The following is a 19624-nucleotide window of genomic DNA, read 5'->3' on the forward strand; positions in this document are numbered from 1 at the left end:
CATAAAAAAATATATATTTTCTAAAACAGAATAAATATTTTTAATTTTTTAATAGACTGTATGTATAAATGGTAGGTTCTAAAATTGTCGGAATTCTTTTGTTATTAGAAAAAGATTCTTAGAAAATCAGAATACGGAATATAATATACGAAATTTTAATGTTTTTACATAAAAATTTCGTATATTATAAGATATATTATAAAGAATTGTAAAACATAAATAAAACGACTGATTTACAACATGTTCATTTCAATTTATTTATTCTTTCTTTTGTGTTATTCATACAACAGAGCCTTATTATGTAGGAAGGGGCGCATAACAAAAATGTAATATGTACATTTGTGAAACAAACTCAAATTAATATAGAAGTATTTCTTGGATATCTTTTAACAATTGTACATGCATATTTGCTATTAACATTAAAACATTTTTCCTGCGCCATTTGGTAATTATTTTTGCAGACAGAGCTTACAATTGGACTTATAATATTTACAAGATAGAAACAATATTATTATAGAAGATAGATATATAAAAATATATTATAGTATTCCAGATTAAGTGAGTTTATATATATAAAATCAACAACGCCTCTATGATTAATAGATAAATTAACAAAATCACTTCAAAACATCTTTAAGTAAGAAATACATCTTTAAGTTCTATTTAAAATCCTTCACAAATATAGTTTTATATGTATTAAGCTACACACTTTGAATATTTTCATGACATATATAGATGCATGCAATTTTTTGTAAAAGTTAAATAATCTTTATTTTTAGATGAAATTAATATTTAAATTGAATTTGAAGTCATAGACAAGGGGACTCGGGTCTCTTTATTGGTAACATTCTCTATATATTAGTGAGCTTAAAGAAGTAAACCATAAAGTGTATTTCATTTAATGAAATACTTAAATTCGGGTTGGCACAACATCAACGTCTTAAATATAGTGAAGAATTTAATTTTCAGTCAGATATACTCAACATTCATGTTTTTTATACCATAATAATTATGATATTATAAATATCTAGCTAATGCCAGCCGACCGCAATATTGCAATTATTTAGACACCTTAAAGTTTATTACATACTGAATATTTAAAATAATTTGAAACCACAATATGAACAAATATTTAAATGGAAATTATCATAATCTAAAATAGAAGTTATTTTAGTCCTCTTTTTATTATAAATAAGTACATGTTGAACTATGCTATACATAAATGAGATCGTCAAAGAGTTTATGTTAATACTATATTCGTTTTATCTTTAGAAAACATATATAGCAATATACAAGGTGTCTCAAAAGAAATTTTATATTTATAAATATAATTAAAAAAAAATCTAAGTAGTTTATTAGTAAAATGTTTATTTATTTCTAAAATATTAAGACTTTGGGAATTTATTTTTTAAAAATAATGTCATCCAAATGTTTACTCTCGCGTTCACGGCACTCATTCAACCTAGCGCTAAAATTTCTTATGACGGCTTGGCAAGTACGCTCAGTGATGGCTTCCATTTCGAGACGAATATTTTGTTTTAATTGCGCCAGAGAAGTTGGTTTGTTGATGTACACTTTAGATTTAAGGAAACCCCACAGGAAAAAGTCCATTGGAGTCAAATCAGGACTGCGTGGAGGCCAATTTATGTCCCCTCTTCTGGAGATTAATTTTCCTGGAAAAATCTCACGAACTCGTGGTAGAGACACATTAGACGTGTGTGACGTCGCTCCATCCTGCTGGAACCATGTCCTTTGCCTATAGCCAGGAGAATTCTGCAGTGTAGGCAACAAAAAATCATCTAACATCATCACATAACGTTCTGAGTTAACTGTAAGTGCACGTCCCCCCGTGTCTTCAAAAAAGTATGGGCCGATTATGCCTAGCGATGACATTCCAGTCCATACGGTTACTTTTGGCGAATGAAGAGCTCTCTGATGCTTGCGTTTCGGATTAGTTGTACTCCAATAGCGACAGTTTTGCCTGTTAACGTGCCCATTCAGTTGAAAATGAGCTTCATCAGAGAATATGACGTTGGTGAACGTTTGTACTCTCTCAGTTATCTCGTTTACGAATTCTAGTCTTTGAATAGGATCCTGGAGCTTCAACACCTGCACCAATTGAATTTTATAGGGGTGCAGCTTTAGATCTTTGCGCAAAATCTATGCACGTTCAAAGCACTTGCACGCTTCCGAATTCAGAGATCAGGATCAACACAAACAGACTGATTGACTCGTTCTACGTTTTCTTCTGTCCTCGATAACCTTGGCCGTCCAGATTTCGGTTTACCTAAAGTTGAGCCAGTCTCTTCAAACTTATTTACCCAATTCCGAATGAGAGGTATGCTTGACGCATCATTTAAGTGACGAAAATCACGAATGTTGCAAAAATTTCGTCGCGCTATAGTCGCAGAATTACTGTTTTTGTAAAATTCACGTACGCACAACGCGCGGTCCGGGAAACGCTTCATAGCGACTAAATTCCCAAGTGCCAGGCTATCGAATGACATACCCCCCGCGCCCCTCTAATGCATTGCGTTCACGCAGCAAGCTGATCAAATATATAATTTCTTTTGAGACACCCAATATATCAATTTGTATATATATATATATACAAATTATATTAATATTTAATATTAATTATTTCAGTTCGGACTTTCTATATGAATTAAATGACCTAAAATATAACTTCAATTTTAATATGAAGTTCAAGAAGAATAAGATTTAAAATTTAGAAAAATAAAAACATACATAGCAAAAAACAAAACTTTTCCAGATCTTTGTAGACCAAGAGTCTAAATTTTCACAATACTCTGACCAGATAGCGTGTGCCTATCTATATTTAAATTATTTATCTATATACGATTATATGCAAAATAAGCCATGCTACGTATAACTCCCAACAGCAGGTATAGCAGAAGTCCCTGGCACCTGAAATTAAAATATTTTAATTTTCTAGTAAATCAAAAAAAAAATGTTTTATTTAATGTTCTAATTAAAACACATATCTCTACATTCTATATCTAAATTTATGCTTATAATAAAACTAAGCCATATCTGTAAATGGAAGATAGGTATATCAGTGAAATATCAATTTAATAGAAAGCAAAACAATGTTTTGAACTCAGAAATGGCTGCACAGATTTAAATATCTACCATTAGATATTAGCAAATTTCCATTAATCATCATCACATATGTATATTTAGCCAGGGACGGACTAAGCCCGTCAGAGGCCCGGGGCGGCGTAGTTCAATGAGGCTCACCAGTGTAAAAACATTTTTATATTTCACGATTTTTTTCATGTACAAATTAGTGTGTAAGTCTATTTAGTTTACATTTTGTAATTAATGTTTGAATTAGACTTCCCATAAACATAGAAAAATAAAATACGAAATATTAAAAATATGTGTCTACACTTATACATTAGCAAAAAAAATTCTCGTGGTCGTCTCTCTCAAGGAGAGATAAAAAGAAGAATTGGAATAACAAAAGAAGCTATGGTCCGTCTAAATAACGTATGGAACAAAAGAGGAATTTGTATCAAAACCAAAATAAGGATACAGGTGGAGGCAGATCATCTGCTCTAGATGTAACCCTCATGCTGACCTCTATCCTCAGAGATGAGCGACCGACTACAGAGAGATCGTTATATTATAGACATGACTATGATGATTATAGATATTAGACATGACACAAGTGTTAACTTGTATTATATATTATGTTTTCGTATCTTAATTTTACTAAGTTCTTCAAAAACTGCAGTGAAATCAATTTCTTTTGAAATTTTTCTTCTAATTGGCAGACAGATTAATGAGTCGGACTTTATTCATTGTAGATCGGAGGTAATTTTTAATTAGTTTCTGTTTAGAAAAACTTCTTTAGCATGATGCAACCGAAATGCAAATGGTTAAGAAATATTGAGGTATAAGCAATGTACAGGGTAAGGATTTGGTTAAGTTCCATTTTATTATAAATTGTAGGACTTCTTGAATTGTCCAAGGTGTCCACACTTGTATCGGCAGAACAGACGTGCCTGCAGTACCTTTTCATTTCTTGTAAAACCTGATCATTCTGAAAGTCATTGTATATTTCTACCAGATTATCTAGTACTACAGCCAGAACGTCATCTAAAATTTCGTTCCAATTATTTGAAAAATATTGTTTGTTTAAAAACCATGTATCGATGCCAAAAGTCCTATAAATCGGTGTATGCATTCAAACATTGACCGACGTATTTCATCTTGGATCGATAATTTATCATAAAGAGCTAGTTCATATGCCATAGTAATATTAGTTCCGCGTATAAAACAAAATTGACTGAGATTCCAGGACCCCCAGACCTACGTCAGTTTAGTAGCTAAAAATCTGAGGATATGTGTACTTAAATTGAAAGTGGGGCCCTTTCAGAGGTACCGCTAATTGAAAGTACATGCTTACCTACGTTAAAGTAGAAATCCTCGTATTTAAATATGTTTCTAAGAATAATGTAAAAAATATATATTTATTATAACCAAACCCTTTACGAAGGCCTTTTCTCTTGCCCGACGTCCTAAAGATTGTTGAAAATTGAGACAAAATACGCTATACTTCTTTGCATTAATCCGGCTATTGCCAGGGTCTGCCTTCCTACTCAACCTACTCTATTTTGCACGGTCCTAAGTGCCTCAGTGGTGAGTCCATTGGCTCTCATGTTGTGCATCACGACATCCAACTAATGTTTGAGCGTCCGGTAAGTCTCACTTGCATCCGCGTAACGGAGCCAAACCATCGCAGGCGATGATTTTTGAGCTTATCCGCTGCGCCACGGACTCCAAGACTATCTTGAATGTATGTGTTATGATTGTGGCCATACTATATTACGCCGTACATCCACTTCAGCATCTTCATTTCCGTGACGTGAAGCTTCTGAGTGTGCCGAGATAGTGCTGGCCAGCATTCACTGCCGTATAAATGAACCGGTTGAATGATGATCTTGTATATCCGCCGTCACCTATGCTAGGAAGTCAGTCTGTATCGGTTCGTTCGGCTACCACCACTTGATCCGAAGCCTACGTTTCTCGGCTATTTTTTTCTTCGAGGTGACGTTAACGTCTATAACAAGAAGACGTTGTTGGGTCGGCAGCCATCCTCCAGGTCCATTTGCCGTCTGGTTAATAAGTAGTCAATTTGAGTATAGTGGTGCTGAGGGTTCTTTTGCAAGAAGTATTCACAACGGCCAGATCAGACGCAATATAGGTTCCCAGAATATTTTCCACCTTCTGTATTACGAAGACCGTATTCAAAACCCCCGTGAACACGTTCATACGGCTCAGAAGTCTTATGGACGTGACCGTTCAAGTCCCACCCCCAACTAAAACAACTATGGTAGACGGTATAACAAGTAGGACCTCTTCATACTGCTCCAAGAATGACTCTTTTTCGGACGCGCTACAGCCGGCCTGCCGGGCATAGGCACTGATTAAGTTTGAGGCAAGGCCTTCAATCAGCACCCTTACACACAGAAAGCACTACTGCCACCCCGTTTTACCTGAAGGTGACCCGGTATAAATAAGCCGGTAACCCTGTCCGTTGTTGCGAGACTTATTGCCTTGTCAGCGAGTTTCTTGAAGAAAAGCACTAGACCCGACATTTCATGAGTACATCTGCGCGTTTTCTGCATCTGCATCGTCTGGTTAGGGAGACAATATTCCGCGCTGCAAAGCGGAGTTACTGTCTGGGTACTACCGTCTTTAGCAGTGTCCGTACTTGACACGTTGTTGCGTTTCATATTAGCGGTGGATGGCAGTTTTTAAATGGAGCAACTGCCGTCTGACCTCCAAACACCCTTTGTGGGGAAAAATCGAGGAGGGAGAAATATGACTGATAGAAAAGGAGAAAGATTAGGTAGAAGGAAAGGATAGGGAAAATGAGAATGCGAATTCGGATTCGCGTACTCCAAATACCCTTTGTGGGGAAAAATCGAGGAGGGAGAAATAGGACTGATAGAAAAGGAGAAAGATTAGATAAAAGGAAAGGATAGGGAAAATGAGAATGCGGATGCGGGGTCTACTACTTTCAGGTTAGTGAGTACGAAATGTTTTCTAAAATGACGTAGGTCTGGAGGCCCTAGGAACTTGGGCTGTAAGTGGCTAGTCATCTAGTAAGTAAAAAAAATACAGTCGAATTGATAACCTTCTTCTTTTTGAAGTCGGTTAAAAACTACGAAACTAAATGGACATTAGAAAGATAAAAGTTATTTTAATTAATATAATGTAAGCTACCGGTACAGGCTGCACTAATCTTTGTACTTATTTGTTTATGGGGCTTCCAACCCCAAACTTCCTCTTAAATAGGTTATATGCGTTTTTTCAAAGGCTTGTTTAGGATTTGATCAAGGGAATTTGAACCATTTGGAGGCCCCCCCGGACCGGAAGCACAAGGCGGACCGCCCCCGCCGCCCCCCCCTTAGTCCGCCACTGTATTTAGCAAACTTGCTAATTGCTGAAACAGTTATTTTGTACAATAACAATAATTTTAAGTTATTATTAGTATATTAGTAGATGTGCCACATACTATTATTCTTAGTGATTCTGTTCTTGGTTTTTTATGTACCGTTTCATTACTGTAGTTATTATCTTTTCTGCTTAATTATACATTGTTCCCTAAAATCCCCAATAAAGCCGTATTCGTGCATTCGTGCATTGTTAGCATTGTACAACATTTCGAGTCATCGAATGAAAGCATTGAGCTGGCTTCTACTTAAAATCATTAATCATATTTTACTCTATAGCCCTATTATATTATTGATAAACTCATGGTCATTTAATTGTGTAGTGTATTTTAGACATTTATTGTAATTACGATTTTGAATTCATTAATATTATTAATATGCAATAAGATTAAATCAAATCAGCTTCACGCTGTATCCCGCACACAGGACGATAGCCAGAGGGAAACTAGTGTTAAGACACTCCGTTCCCCACTTTCTGCCGAATTCTGGAGGCGTTGCGTGTTGAGTGGCAGAACTCAACGCCGCGCTTTGCCCCGACACCTGAACGAAGGAATGGAATCATTACATTCTTAGATATTGTCAAGACAACTTGTTGTTAGAATTAGTATTAAGTTACTGTAAATATAAATAAAATTTGATTGTGGTAACAAGAGTGAATAAAATAATTATAAAAATATAATTGATTCGTCCGACATTTAGTGTAGTGTTTGTTCTACTCTAGGAGGAAATCTGGATTTAATGAGACGCTACTCAGGCACCTGAGATAAGCTTTCTCATAAGGGGTGCAGTCAAACGCTGTATGATAAGGCATACTGTATGCCTGTATGACGTTTCTCAGGTTAAGTTGGTTAAGCTGTTACTGAGATTAACGTGAACAAGCGCATAGATAAACAGACGACATTTTTAAAAATGTTTATTTTGGATTTTATTACATTGAGAACCTAAAACAGTGATTTTATTATTTAATTATTTATTATATAAAAACTTCCTATATAAATTAAGTTAAATCACTTACTATTCTCGGAAACTCGATGTATTGGAAAAACGATCGCCTCGTGCGTGTCCGGCAGCGGCACAGGTGTGGTCTTTGGTCTATCCTCAACCGCTACCTTTTCGTGGCTTCTAAAGTATACGGAGTATATGTACGCTGAGCAACGGATCTGCAGAAATAATGAATGTTTTAATTTGATACTCTGAGGATGCTGTGCCTGAGTCATGTATAAAGGTTGTTTCCGAATAAAACATATTTTAATAGGAAATTTTCACGTATAAACTTCTTTCTATTCATTGAACGACCTCGTTTGCATAATTGGATAGGTGCCAAGTATAGACAAAATTACCTCACTCCATTTTCAACTCCTATACCATATAAGTTCCGCATATAGCACATCATCCTCTTGCATCAAGTTTGAAATTTACTAATTACTCGCTCTTAGACGAAGAAGAAAAAGTCAAGAAGTTAACAAGTTGTACTCAAAAAGGGAGTTTGAGATTACTGCTCTACTGTAAAATTAGTTTTACCAGTTGCAAGTTTTAATTTGTCGTGAAGGGAGCTCATAAGACTTTTTTGTAAAGTTGTAACGTCTTTTTATATATATATCTCCGGGAACGGTTCCCTCTGCCTACCCTGCTGCGTGAAGCTGATAAAAGAAGACAAAAAATCCAACATTATTTTTGTGTATATCTGTCACACAAATATTAAATCACCTTTATTTTTCCTCTAATAAAGTGATGATTTTGCAGAACGAACTGTATTGTACTGTACGCGGTCCACAGGCTGCCGTTTACACCTCCGCCTACTCGGTGCCAGACGTGCTGAGATGAAGCCTAAAATAAAATACACTGGTATTAAAATTAAGAATATAGGGCGCCCCCCAGCTCGGTGGACCGACGACCTGAAGAAGGTTGCTGGCTTCGACTGGATGCGGAAGGCGGAGGATCGGGAGCTTTGGCGCACCCTGGGAGAGGCCTATGTCCAGCAGTGGACCCGAATAGGCTGATTTGATTGATTGATTGATTGATTGAAATATTTTTTAACAAATTTTATAAAATTCGCGCATACTCTACGTTTCTCTACAATCTTCTCTCTTCTTCTACAAATTTCTCTATAGAAAAATAATAATAAGTACCCCATCTAAAATATAAACAATCCATGTTCCACTTATCCCAAAATCTGGGCTATACCAAAATAAAAATAAAATTATGGCTAAAAATGAATGATTTGTAAAAATACAAAGAAGGTCCAGAATATCTGTCAGTGTTTACTAATGTTTTTATTTGATTACATTTTAATGTTAACACTGTACCTCATACCTAGAATAACATAAAAAGAAACTAGTGTTATTACTCTTCTACTTTCCTTTTCCGGCAGAATCTGTGACAATTCTGATTGAGTTATGAAACACAACTAACTTTATTTTAATAAAGAGTATTACTAAAGTAACTCTATCGTAATAAAAAGTAGCTTAGAGTAATAGAGAGCTCTGGTAAATCAAAGCGAGAAAATCTATTTTTTTACTTTAGTAAAAATGCTTCAACACCGAATGGGAATCAAACCCACAATCATCGCGTGTACATGCAGCATTTGATGTGAAAACACTTATTGTATATTTTCATACTATACAGACGATGATTTCCATTGATTGGGCTTAGAGATTTAAGTATTTTAGTAATTTAATAACACATAATAACTTTCAGAATGTTCCTTATTAAAAACGAGTCCTAAAATAAATATACATTATTCCTTTCTATATTTATTGGAACATGTGAATAATTTATGATGAACGAAATTAGAAAAGTGCTGACTTCTCTTCGTGTAATTTTTTAGGCTTCCGTACCTCAAAAGAAAAAAGGAACTGTTATATGATCATTTTATTGCTCATCTATCTGTGTGTCTGTCTATCCACCTAATTGGCCGTTGGTCCGTTGGCCACTTTTCGCCGAGGCTTTGCGTGTTGAGTGGCGAAATTCAACGCCGGACTTTTAAAGGCAAGAATACACAACTATTAATAATTTTAATCATTATTTCTTTAATGTTAAATTTTTCATTTTAAAGTAATTAAAATATAATTTCCACCCGACTGGGCAACACAAAGGAGGGTAAAAGTGTTTATGAGTATAATAATTATATGTAACACCACCTAAAAGGGCTAAGAGTTATAGCTTATATTTTACTCTCTCCTTTCGATGGTCATCAATCTTAATATCATTCATGCTATCTGTATATACTTTATATGGAATTCTACTAGGACTGTTCGAATTGAATTTATTATCATTTATTCACATCGATCAATTCATTAATAAGAAGTACCGTACTATTGAGGTTATAATATTATATCTTTATTTATAGTCTCCTCTCCTAGTATCTTTTATTTATGATAAACAATAGGAAAAATATTAAAAAGCTTGTTTTTATATAAATATAAAGCGCGGGTTATCTTTTTAGCAAGTAATTAAAAAATATTCTTAAAAGCTTCACGTTGAAGTTTGCTTACGTAAAGTTTAATATACTCGTATATTTATTAATCAAATATAGTGTAAGTAAAATAAAAAAAAGGTTTAAAAGAAAGATAGTGAGATTGTTTTATTTGTGGATTTGGTTGTTCATTAGTGTTACAATAGTGGTTTGAATGTAGATATAATATAACGAGCAGCGTCATGTTCCAATTACGATGTTGAACTCGCTAATTATCTGAACATCATATACATGGGTTTTAAATATTTTATGTTACAATACCGAGGCCATCGTGGCGCAGCGGTACAAGGGTGTGACTGGGTTGAGTTCTGCCACTCAACACGCAATGCCTCCAGAATGAGGCAGAACGTAGGGAGTGTCTTAACACTAGGTTCCCTCTGCCTACCCAGCTGTGTGCGGGATATAGCGTGAAGCTGATTTGATTTGATTTAAGTTACAATATATTAGACTTCTTTTACGTGTTAAATTTATACAATACGAGTATGTAATGTAAATGTTTTTACTCATTCACCCAGACATACCATATCATTCACTTGTTCTAATATCTTACCATTTACACTGATCTTGCATTCCACTTTTTCAGTTTTCCAGTTACTTTCTCTAAAAACCAAAATATTTGTCTTACATCGATTCAGGTTTAGACCATTATTTTATCAGAGTGGTGACTAATGCCTGCAACCCGCATTCTGATGATGCAATGAATAATGCATAAAAGGCATTTTAAATAATGCATTTAACTGTATTTGACATTATTAATAGTAAATTTTGGCTTCCTTTTAATATTAGGTTAAAATAATCCATACCTATATTATAAATTCGAAAGTAACTCTGTCTGTCTGTCTGTCTTTCTTTTACGCGATCAGGGCCCAACCGCTAATTTAATTGTGATAAAATACTCATATAGAGATACTTACATACATACATTAGGGTCCCGGGATGAACATAGGATACTTTTTTTTCTCATATTTGTAATATTTTCGATATATACCAATATATTAAATATTTATTAATTTGACATACAATTTGTTCCGCCATGTTAATAACAACCGTCGTTGCTAAGCAACGATTTGCAAAGTTTGTTGTTAGAAAACGTCACCCAAAATAAGCTTGCTTCACGCATCTCTCTATTGAAAACTGTAAATAATTTCATAAATATATTTAAAAAATATTCTTATAGTTCAAGCGGCCGTAGCTGCGTTCGGGTCCACTAGTTTGTAATATATAACATAATTAATACAGAATACGGTTGGAATATTAAAATTATTTAACATTAAACGACTATAATTTTTATAATCTATAACTCAATTAACGGTTCAATGGTGGTCTGTGAGTAGGAAACCTCAATACTATCCATATTATTTCCATGTGTGTTCAGCGATTTTAACTGATTCGGCAGATATTTGATAATTTGTGTTGTTATTTCGATAAAATCGAATTCTTAAAGAAAATTGGCAAATAAGGCAAAACAATAATAATTATTTGAAATATGTTTTGAAATACATATAATACATACATGCAAATATGCTAAAAATTCAATGGACTTGAGAAATAATCAAGTGACAAATCTCATATATGACGACGACGACGAGGGGGAGTGGGACTGTACGTGGTTTCCTCTGGGTCTACTAGGCGCCTGCTATAGATACTGATCAGGCTATGCCTGCTATAGATTAATGTAATAGAGTATAATTGAGTTTAGAAAACAAATGCTCGCTTCGCTCAACATGTGGACACTACCGAGATTTTGCGAGCGCAGCTAGTCAAAATTGTGGACATTTTTTGTTTGACAGAAGGAACATAGGAAAACACCCCGGCATGCTCCTCCGCATTAAGGAGGCATTGCGTGTTGAGTGACGAAATTCAACGCCGTGCCTTACCTTGATGCAAAAACTAAGAAAATATTAAATATTTAATTTCCTCGAATGGGAATCGAACCACAACTCCGCCACAACTAGTCTAATAGACACCGTATAATATTTATGAACAGATGCCGACAACCGACAAACATGTATTAAATATTTAGCAGCAGAGTGAAGAGGAAGCCTTGTAAAGGATCCGGCACGAATTTTCAAAATAAATCCAGTCTACATAAATGAATGCAGATCTAAATCCACAAAGCTACATCATCTCATCTGGAAATCAGCTCGCAAACGAATCCCTCACATATGCGATTCGACCGCCAATTCCTGTATATCAAGAGCTTCGAAGATCTGCCAGCCACACTGTTCCCCCCTTATCAATTACTGTATTACTGATGGGTGTCGCCATTCTCGCCGTCTGTTGACCATTGGAATTAAAAATGTACATGAACAACAAATCATCATATATAAATGTTGATCGTTTTCATCCATGGCTTTAAAATATTTAATCGACAGGTTTCAATAATTATTTTTTTCAAGAATTAAAATATAAATATTTCAATGCTATCACGCTTTAAATTTAAACATATTTGGCATGTTAGTTTTTTGTGTTAGATGTTTATTATAATCATCACATTTATAATGATTGCTTTCTGTTAATTAATGGTAATTAATCTAATTCATAATTCCTTCAATAATGTAAATAACTTCTAAAATAGTGACCTTATAAGATGTTTCTTTTGAGGAACGGAGCTCTAAAAATAATCATAAAATAGTTAACAATTTCTATTTAAAAAAAATTGAATCAACTCAGCCTGTATCCCGCACACAGCAGGGTAGACAGAGGGAACCTAGTCCAATCCGTTTCCCACTTGCTGTCGATTTTTCGAGGCATTATATGTTGAGGGGAGGAACTCAACGCCGGGCTTTTACTATAATGAATAATAATTAATTCCCGCGAGTAGTGATCGAACCCACAACCGTCGATTTACAGTCACACCCTTAAGCCACAACGACCTCAATTTCTATTTGCAAGTATCTATAGAGTATAGTATGATATTTTAAATGAAAAAACTTGTGCGATTGATTTTTATAACTTATATACCTGCATGAAATACATTCTGTATTTTGCGTATAACGAAGCAGTGCTTCGTACTATCGTAAGTGCCATAATATGAAATAATTAGAACTATTATTTTCATTAGATCAGAATTATTTTCAGAATAGTTTTCAGAATAGCTTTAGCATATAAAGCTTTTCAGCTTTTCAACTATATATAATTATTTTAATTTAATTGATATAAATTTCACTTTAAAAGTAAAAACAACCATCAATGGCCGAAACGAAAACAAATTTTTGTAAATTATTAATCTGGTCTTGTTTCATTACAGTAAACGGAGAAAACAACGCACATACCGGTTCGTTGTTGATGAAAAATGATAGGTTCGCAGGTGGCATAGATTCGCGGCTGATACACTCCGCCTTTAGCTTCATTCCAATTTTGTATTTATACTTCAGTCCATTCAATTCTGGATCGGATTTTGGTAAATCTGTAATAAAAAATCCTTGTTGTAAAGATTGATAGGACTCCAAAAGTAAAAGATTTTAAATAGATATATAAATATCTATGAATTCTGTCGGTTTTATTTTTTTTCTGCATCCTGCATGTAGCAGGGTACTCTGCTCACCCTGGCTAGCATTAAGAATTAAGAACTCCGCTCCACAATTTCCACTGAATTCTGGAGTTATTGCGTGTTGGGTGGTGGACCTCAACGGCACGATTTGTCTCGACACCATAGCGAAGGAATAAAAATATTAGATAAATATTTAGTTTCTTGGAGTGGAAATCCGATCCATAACTCTTATAATTACTTATAATTGTCACAACTAAGACATCGTTTTTGTATATATTGGCGGAGGGCGAAGTGAAAATATAAATTTAAATAAATATTTAATTCCCTCAAGTGGGGATCGAATTCACAACCAGTCACAACTGGCGCTGACATAAATTAATAAAGTTAAAATATAACTTACCAACTACATACATAGCCCCATGCATTTGGGCTGTTAAAAAGGAAGGTGCGTCTGCTGACACCTCGCAAGTATACCGGCCGTGCACAGTCCGCGTCGCCGCTTTTATCGTAAGCTTCTCTGCATCACTCGCCTCACGCTGCACAAACATTAATTCATCTTTAAGCATATTTTATGAATTAATGTTTCATAAAGTTAGAGCGTTAATATTGTTAGGGTACACAACGGCAGTGATAGTAGTTCATTACGGGTAACTAACTATATAATTGTGAAAAATAAAAAATGTAAATGAATAGAGGAAACAATAAATTTGGTCTATGGTTAGGGAACCTCAGTATCTTTCCATTCCGTCCCCATGTTTGTCAGCGATTTTCAGTGGTTCAGCAGATATTTGAGAATTGGAAACTTTTGGAAAAAATATATAAATTGAACCAAACACATTTAGAGTAAGTTTTCTTTCTTTTGCCTCGACACCAGGGCGAAGGAATAAAAAAAAATTAAATAAATATTTCCTTTCCTCGAGTGGGGATCGAACCCACAACAAGTGGTTTACAGTCACACTTTGTGCCCCTGCACCACGACTGGCCTAAAGTAAAGCATTTAATAAAAATATAATAATTATTAAAAAAAGAAAATAATTTACGGCATTTATACATTCGATTTTTATCAAGTCTTAGGAAAGGATTAGACAACTTTCCTATGGAATAGATAGATAGAACAGATAGAATTTATGAAACTCAATTATCTTATTTACAGAGCTGTCAGCGTATTACTCGCTTAAAGTTATTTTTACAATAAAATATATTAACTTTATCGATTGTGACCTGTAATGTAACCTTTTTCTGGTTTCACGGTTCTCTCGAAAGGGGTTATAGTTCAGTACTTGATATGGCATTCATTAAAATACGGCGATACTCACTTTGCTTATATTAAAATATTTAAGGTGAAAAGTTCAGTATATTTTTGATATTTAAAATTTTATCACATTTACAAATGTGAATATTTTATCTGTACACATACTTACTTTCCATCAGAAGGATTAAAAGTCCGGACCTACAAGTAACTCTTCAATCAATAAAATATTTACAAGGAAATCGTTAATTTGAAGTTCGTAATAAATTATTGGGCTTGTTTATTTTCTTTCTAGTTTTGTGCAGTCGGGGTTTTTGTTTTTTCAAATATTTTTTATTATCAAAAGTTGAAAGAAAAATTTTGATCATTGGTGTTTGTCGATTTTATTGTTGCTATTAATTAGAAATTTAATTAGTTGTTAAATTTCTTCAAAACATAATTTTATATTATAAAACTGGAATATTCTATAAGAAAAGCAGCCGAGTAATCCTATTGTAAGAATGGGATTCCATATAAGAACAATTATTCCCGTACAATAACGAATAGAACTTTAATCATCGCTATATAAAAGCAAGTAGTGTTTCACTCAGCCTTATAATACTTAATAATTATGCTTTGAGACTAAATATAATTTTATAATCGTTCATGTTAAACCTTTATTCATATTAAACTATTGTTTCTAATATTTTAAAATCATTAATAAAGCTCTAAAGCAACGAAGTATTTAGTAGAAGAAGTGTGTTTCAAATTTCTTTCACTGAAGTAAATAATAGAGAGAGAGAGCCAATAGTAGACTACCAGGGTAATTCATCTATTTTTAAGTAGGAATACCGTAAAAGGCGCATTTTGACCCGCCGTCGGCGCGCCGTACGTGCCTTAGTGAAGTTTTAAAAAAATATGTATTTTAAATAAGCATACATACTATATTGTTACTAAAAAACTACAAATGAAAGGCAGACAATTTAATTATATTCAAAAACTGTTTAGCAAAACCATTATCAAGGTAAATAGAATGTAACAATAAAAGCGTTTCCTAGCTAATTGAAAGTATAATTGTGAACATTAGCAAAGGCATTCAACAAATAGGTACGCTCGAGAAAATAGATTGTATAGAGCACAAATGCATACATAATGTTATTTAATTCATCACATTAGACCATTAAGGTTATAAATACAAACCCCGTTGCATAATTGGATTGGGTATGTTTGTAAAATTTGGTTGTATATATATGAATTAAGTAAATAATTCAGAAGTTTAAGTAATAAATATAATACTCACATCGACTTCTATTCCTGGGATTGGAAAGACTTTAAGAGGCGGCACATCTCTAGGGGAATACCGGCAGAACTCTCGGTCACCGCGGTACCATTTAACTTGGTATAAATCTTCATTTTCCAAGTCATACATGCACCTAATGACAGCGGGTTTGCCCCGCTCCACCGCCTCTGGTATAACCATATAGACATTCCGGAGACACAATGAACCTGTCAACAATGAAAACAAATATTTGTAAACTGCAAATTATTGTAGCTCTCAATCCAGATAAAATAACTAAATATTTTTTATTTAAACAGAATCCAATAACACTCCAACAGATTTAAATTTCGATTTACCTACATATACGTTTAAATAAAAGTGTCTGTCTGTAATATCAACAAAAAATAAGAGCGTATACCTAGTTATTTACACGATAATAAAACACTAACAAACATCTCACAAATTTTGACCACCTATCTTCATCAATCTCCGGCTCAGCTGAACTTATTTTTATGGGTTTTTTACTGAAAGACATAGGAGGTTGTGAAGAAACATCTTTTTCGTTTCATAAAACTCTGTTTTCACACAATAACTAAACATTTTTCTACTAAATACGACAATTTTTGATAGCTAATTGAAATATTTTAAGCTATTATAACTAAAATATTACAACAATTTACATATTTATATGCTCTAACTTCCAGCGAGTAAAATACGTTAGAGAACCTCGTGTAATAAATATATGTAAGTACAGATATTTTTCCTTTATTACATTGTTTCTTAAGAGTTGAAATGTCTCTAAGATGTTTTTTATAAGGTTTTTAAGCAACAGTTCAAAGATTTTTTATGCCCTTTAAGTTTTATGAGAAAATGTATATATACAGATACAATTATACACTGTATAATTGTATTTATCAATATGTCATAATGTCTACTATGACATTTACGTTTTCTTTGTAACCATAGATAATTATAAAACCAAAGTTTCCCCATTGAACCTCTTTCTCGTTTTTGAAAAAGAAAATCGGTTATAAACGCAATTATTCCTTTAAATATTTCAAAACATGCTGCCTTCTTAAGAAAACACGTTTAAAGTAATCCTTTCTCAAGTTACTTACTCTACTAAAGAAATTGTTACATAAACTATTTACTTTACAACACTCACAATATCATTTTAGTTTTAATATATTATGTATAAGGTTTCAATGTATTCGAATTGCGAGCAAAGAACTTGTTGAATATTTTAGATGTTAAAAGCTTTTTATAAATGAATTATAAATTATAATAAAATTATCATGCAAAAGAAACTTTTTGCCTTCTAAGTAAAAGTAGAATAATTCATAAAATTTTATTACTTTTATTTACATAATGTCCTCTGAAGTAGGACGTGATTCTATAATAAAGCCAAAACTACTAATCATTTTTCGTAATCTCTTCTCAATCTCTATCTATACTAATAGTACTAATGTAATAAGAAAGCGGAAGAGAAAAGAGAAGTTTGTTGTTTATTACGCAGCATAAAAATTCTGGAATTGCTTCTTTGATTTAGTTTTTTTTTTGTTTTATATTACAGCTACACTCTTCAATAGTGCTTTAGGCTTTACGAATTATTCGTAAAGTTATATATTTTACAATATAATTCTTAGACTTAAATAATAAAATAAAAATTATTATAAATGATACCGAATTACTTTAACCAGGTGGACTGTATAAATAGTTAAGTATGTGCCAGTAGTAAATTGCAAGAGTAAATTTTATAATAGCATAAAAAAAAATCTAAATCTGAAAATAACGTGTAAAATGAGGTAGTCGCAGTAAGGGATGAAATGTGACTGTAAGCAAGTTGTGTCTCCCACTCGAGGAAACGAAATATTTGATATGTTCGTTCCTTTGCTCTGGTGCCGAGGTAAAGCGCAGCGAGCTGCTTGACTGCTCACGAGCGGTGCCTCCAAAATTCGGCAGAAAATGGAGGGCGAAATGTCTTAATACAATAAATGAAATTATTGATATTATACATATTTACTATTTAAAATCTGTTATTTTTGAAGTCGATATTTATATTTAATTGGATATATTTACGTGGATATTTTTTTTTCTATGTAATTAATAGTTCAGTAACTACCACTTTACTACCGTCTTACATTATAAATAACCTTGTTAAAGCTTGTATTTACTGTTAAAGAGGGTTGTTATTATTTATAAGTTTCATTTTATAGTTATCGGGCCCCAAGCAGCTTTGCCCGCTTTCAGTATATGAATATTTATTTAATATTATTTAAGAGTATTTAGGAAAAATTGTTGAAATCTTGCATTATAATTATCTATACGTCATTTTGTAACTAAACTCACCCGATCCTGTGGGAAAATCGGGATGACAAGTGGTCTTCACAAAAAATTTTATATTTCAGTGAAAATTCTAAACAGTTAAACAGGTAAGTACAATCGGCCTAACTGTTCTGAGGATAGCCCTAATCTGGGACTAATTAAACAAACTACTCATTTTGGCAATTAATTTAATTTAGTATTAAAAAATAATGTCCTAATAAATATTTGTTTTCTGCAAAAATATGTTTAATATGTATTCTGATAATAATATTATAATCGACAATATACAACGTAATTATAACGAAGGCAGCCAATTAAATGTGAGCGGCTTCGTAATTTTATTTCTAGAATTATTGTCTTCATAGCTATTGAATCAAAAGAAAACTAGAGCAATATAATATTTAATTAAAATATATTTTTTTATTCTACTTCAGTTGTTGAGGTAGTACTCAACTCATTACATTGATAATTCATTTCATACAATACATTAATATTTAACAATAAAGAAAATAAGAAAAACAAAATATAATATTATATACATAGCACTAGCGACCCACTCGCGCCTCCGCCCGCTTCAATTAGTGAATTATTTACTTATTATATACCTCAGCAGCTTCTATTGGTGACTCTCTAGGGTAAGACGAGTTGGAGATGAGCGTACTGCCTTCTCCTATTCCTTAGTCTACGACGACGGAGCGGGCCTGCAAACTTTTAACCCCTATTTCAGCACTTTTGGGGTTAACATTTTTCAAAATACTTTCTTAGTGGGTGTTCACTTTACGAAAATATACATCTGTCCAAATTTAACGTTTCTACCATCAGCGGTTACGGCTGTGCGTGCGTTTAAACCTCAATCAGTTCGAACATCTCCTTATCTATATACAGGATGTCCCAGGAGTCAACGATAAAACGAATACAGGTGATAGACCAAGTTGTGACAGTTATGAGAAAAATATAAAAAAAAATCTATGTCATGTATTTTTCATATTATATTGATTTAAAAAAATATCGGAAAAACCGACACCCTGTGATGATTTTTCAAGTCCTAAGACTACAAATATTATTCTTTTTAAATTTTTTTTTCTGTAATTTAATCATGAGTAACCCTTCTGTGAATTACAGTTTAATATTGAAACATACCTGCATCGATTTTTAAGAAAATGCCGTGCCATCACAGGGTGTCGGTTTTTCCGATATTTTTTAAAATCAATATAATATGAAAAAAAGTTGACAAAGATTTTTTTTTATATTTTTCTCATAACTGTCATGACTTGGTCTATCACCTGGTTTCGTTTTATCGTTGACTCCTGGGACACCCTGTATATTAAAGGACTTG

At 33.3% G+C, this 19624-nt stretch overlaps 1 protein-coding gene across 1 annotated transcript in view; it reads right to left on the minus strand.

The window, feature by feature from the left end:
- Positions 1 to 232: 232 nt before the first annotated feature.
- The window catches only part of LOC146528943 (uncharacterized), a 35859-nt gene continuing 16467 nt past the window's right edge, over positions 233 to 19624 (minus strand). Inside the window, exons 2-7 of the mRNA XM_085202768.1 lie at positions 15985 to 16190; positions 13857 to 13992; positions 13239 to 13372; positions 8196 to 8315; positions 7504 to 7648; positions 233 to 2928 (exon numbers count right to left, since the gene is read on the minus strand). Coding sequence (XP_085058894.1) covers positions 2849 to 2928; positions 7504 to 7648; positions 8196 to 8315; positions 13239 to 13372; positions 13857 to 13992; positions 15985 to 16190 — 821 coding nt within the window. The 3' untranslated portion in view covers positions 233 to 2848. The remainder of the gene's footprint in view (positions 2929 to 7503; positions 7649 to 8195; positions 8316 to 13238; positions 13373 to 13856; positions 13993 to 15984; positions 16191 to 19624) is intronic.

Source organism: Heliconius melpomene, chromosome 19 (assembly GCF_056956725.1).
Source record: "Heliconius melpomene rosina isolate 202511_hmr_F chromosome 19, ASM5695672v1, whole genome shotgun sequence".
NCBI classification, from domain to species: Eukaryota; Metazoa; Arthropoda; class Insecta; order Lepidoptera; family Nymphalidae; genus Heliconius; species Heliconius melpomene.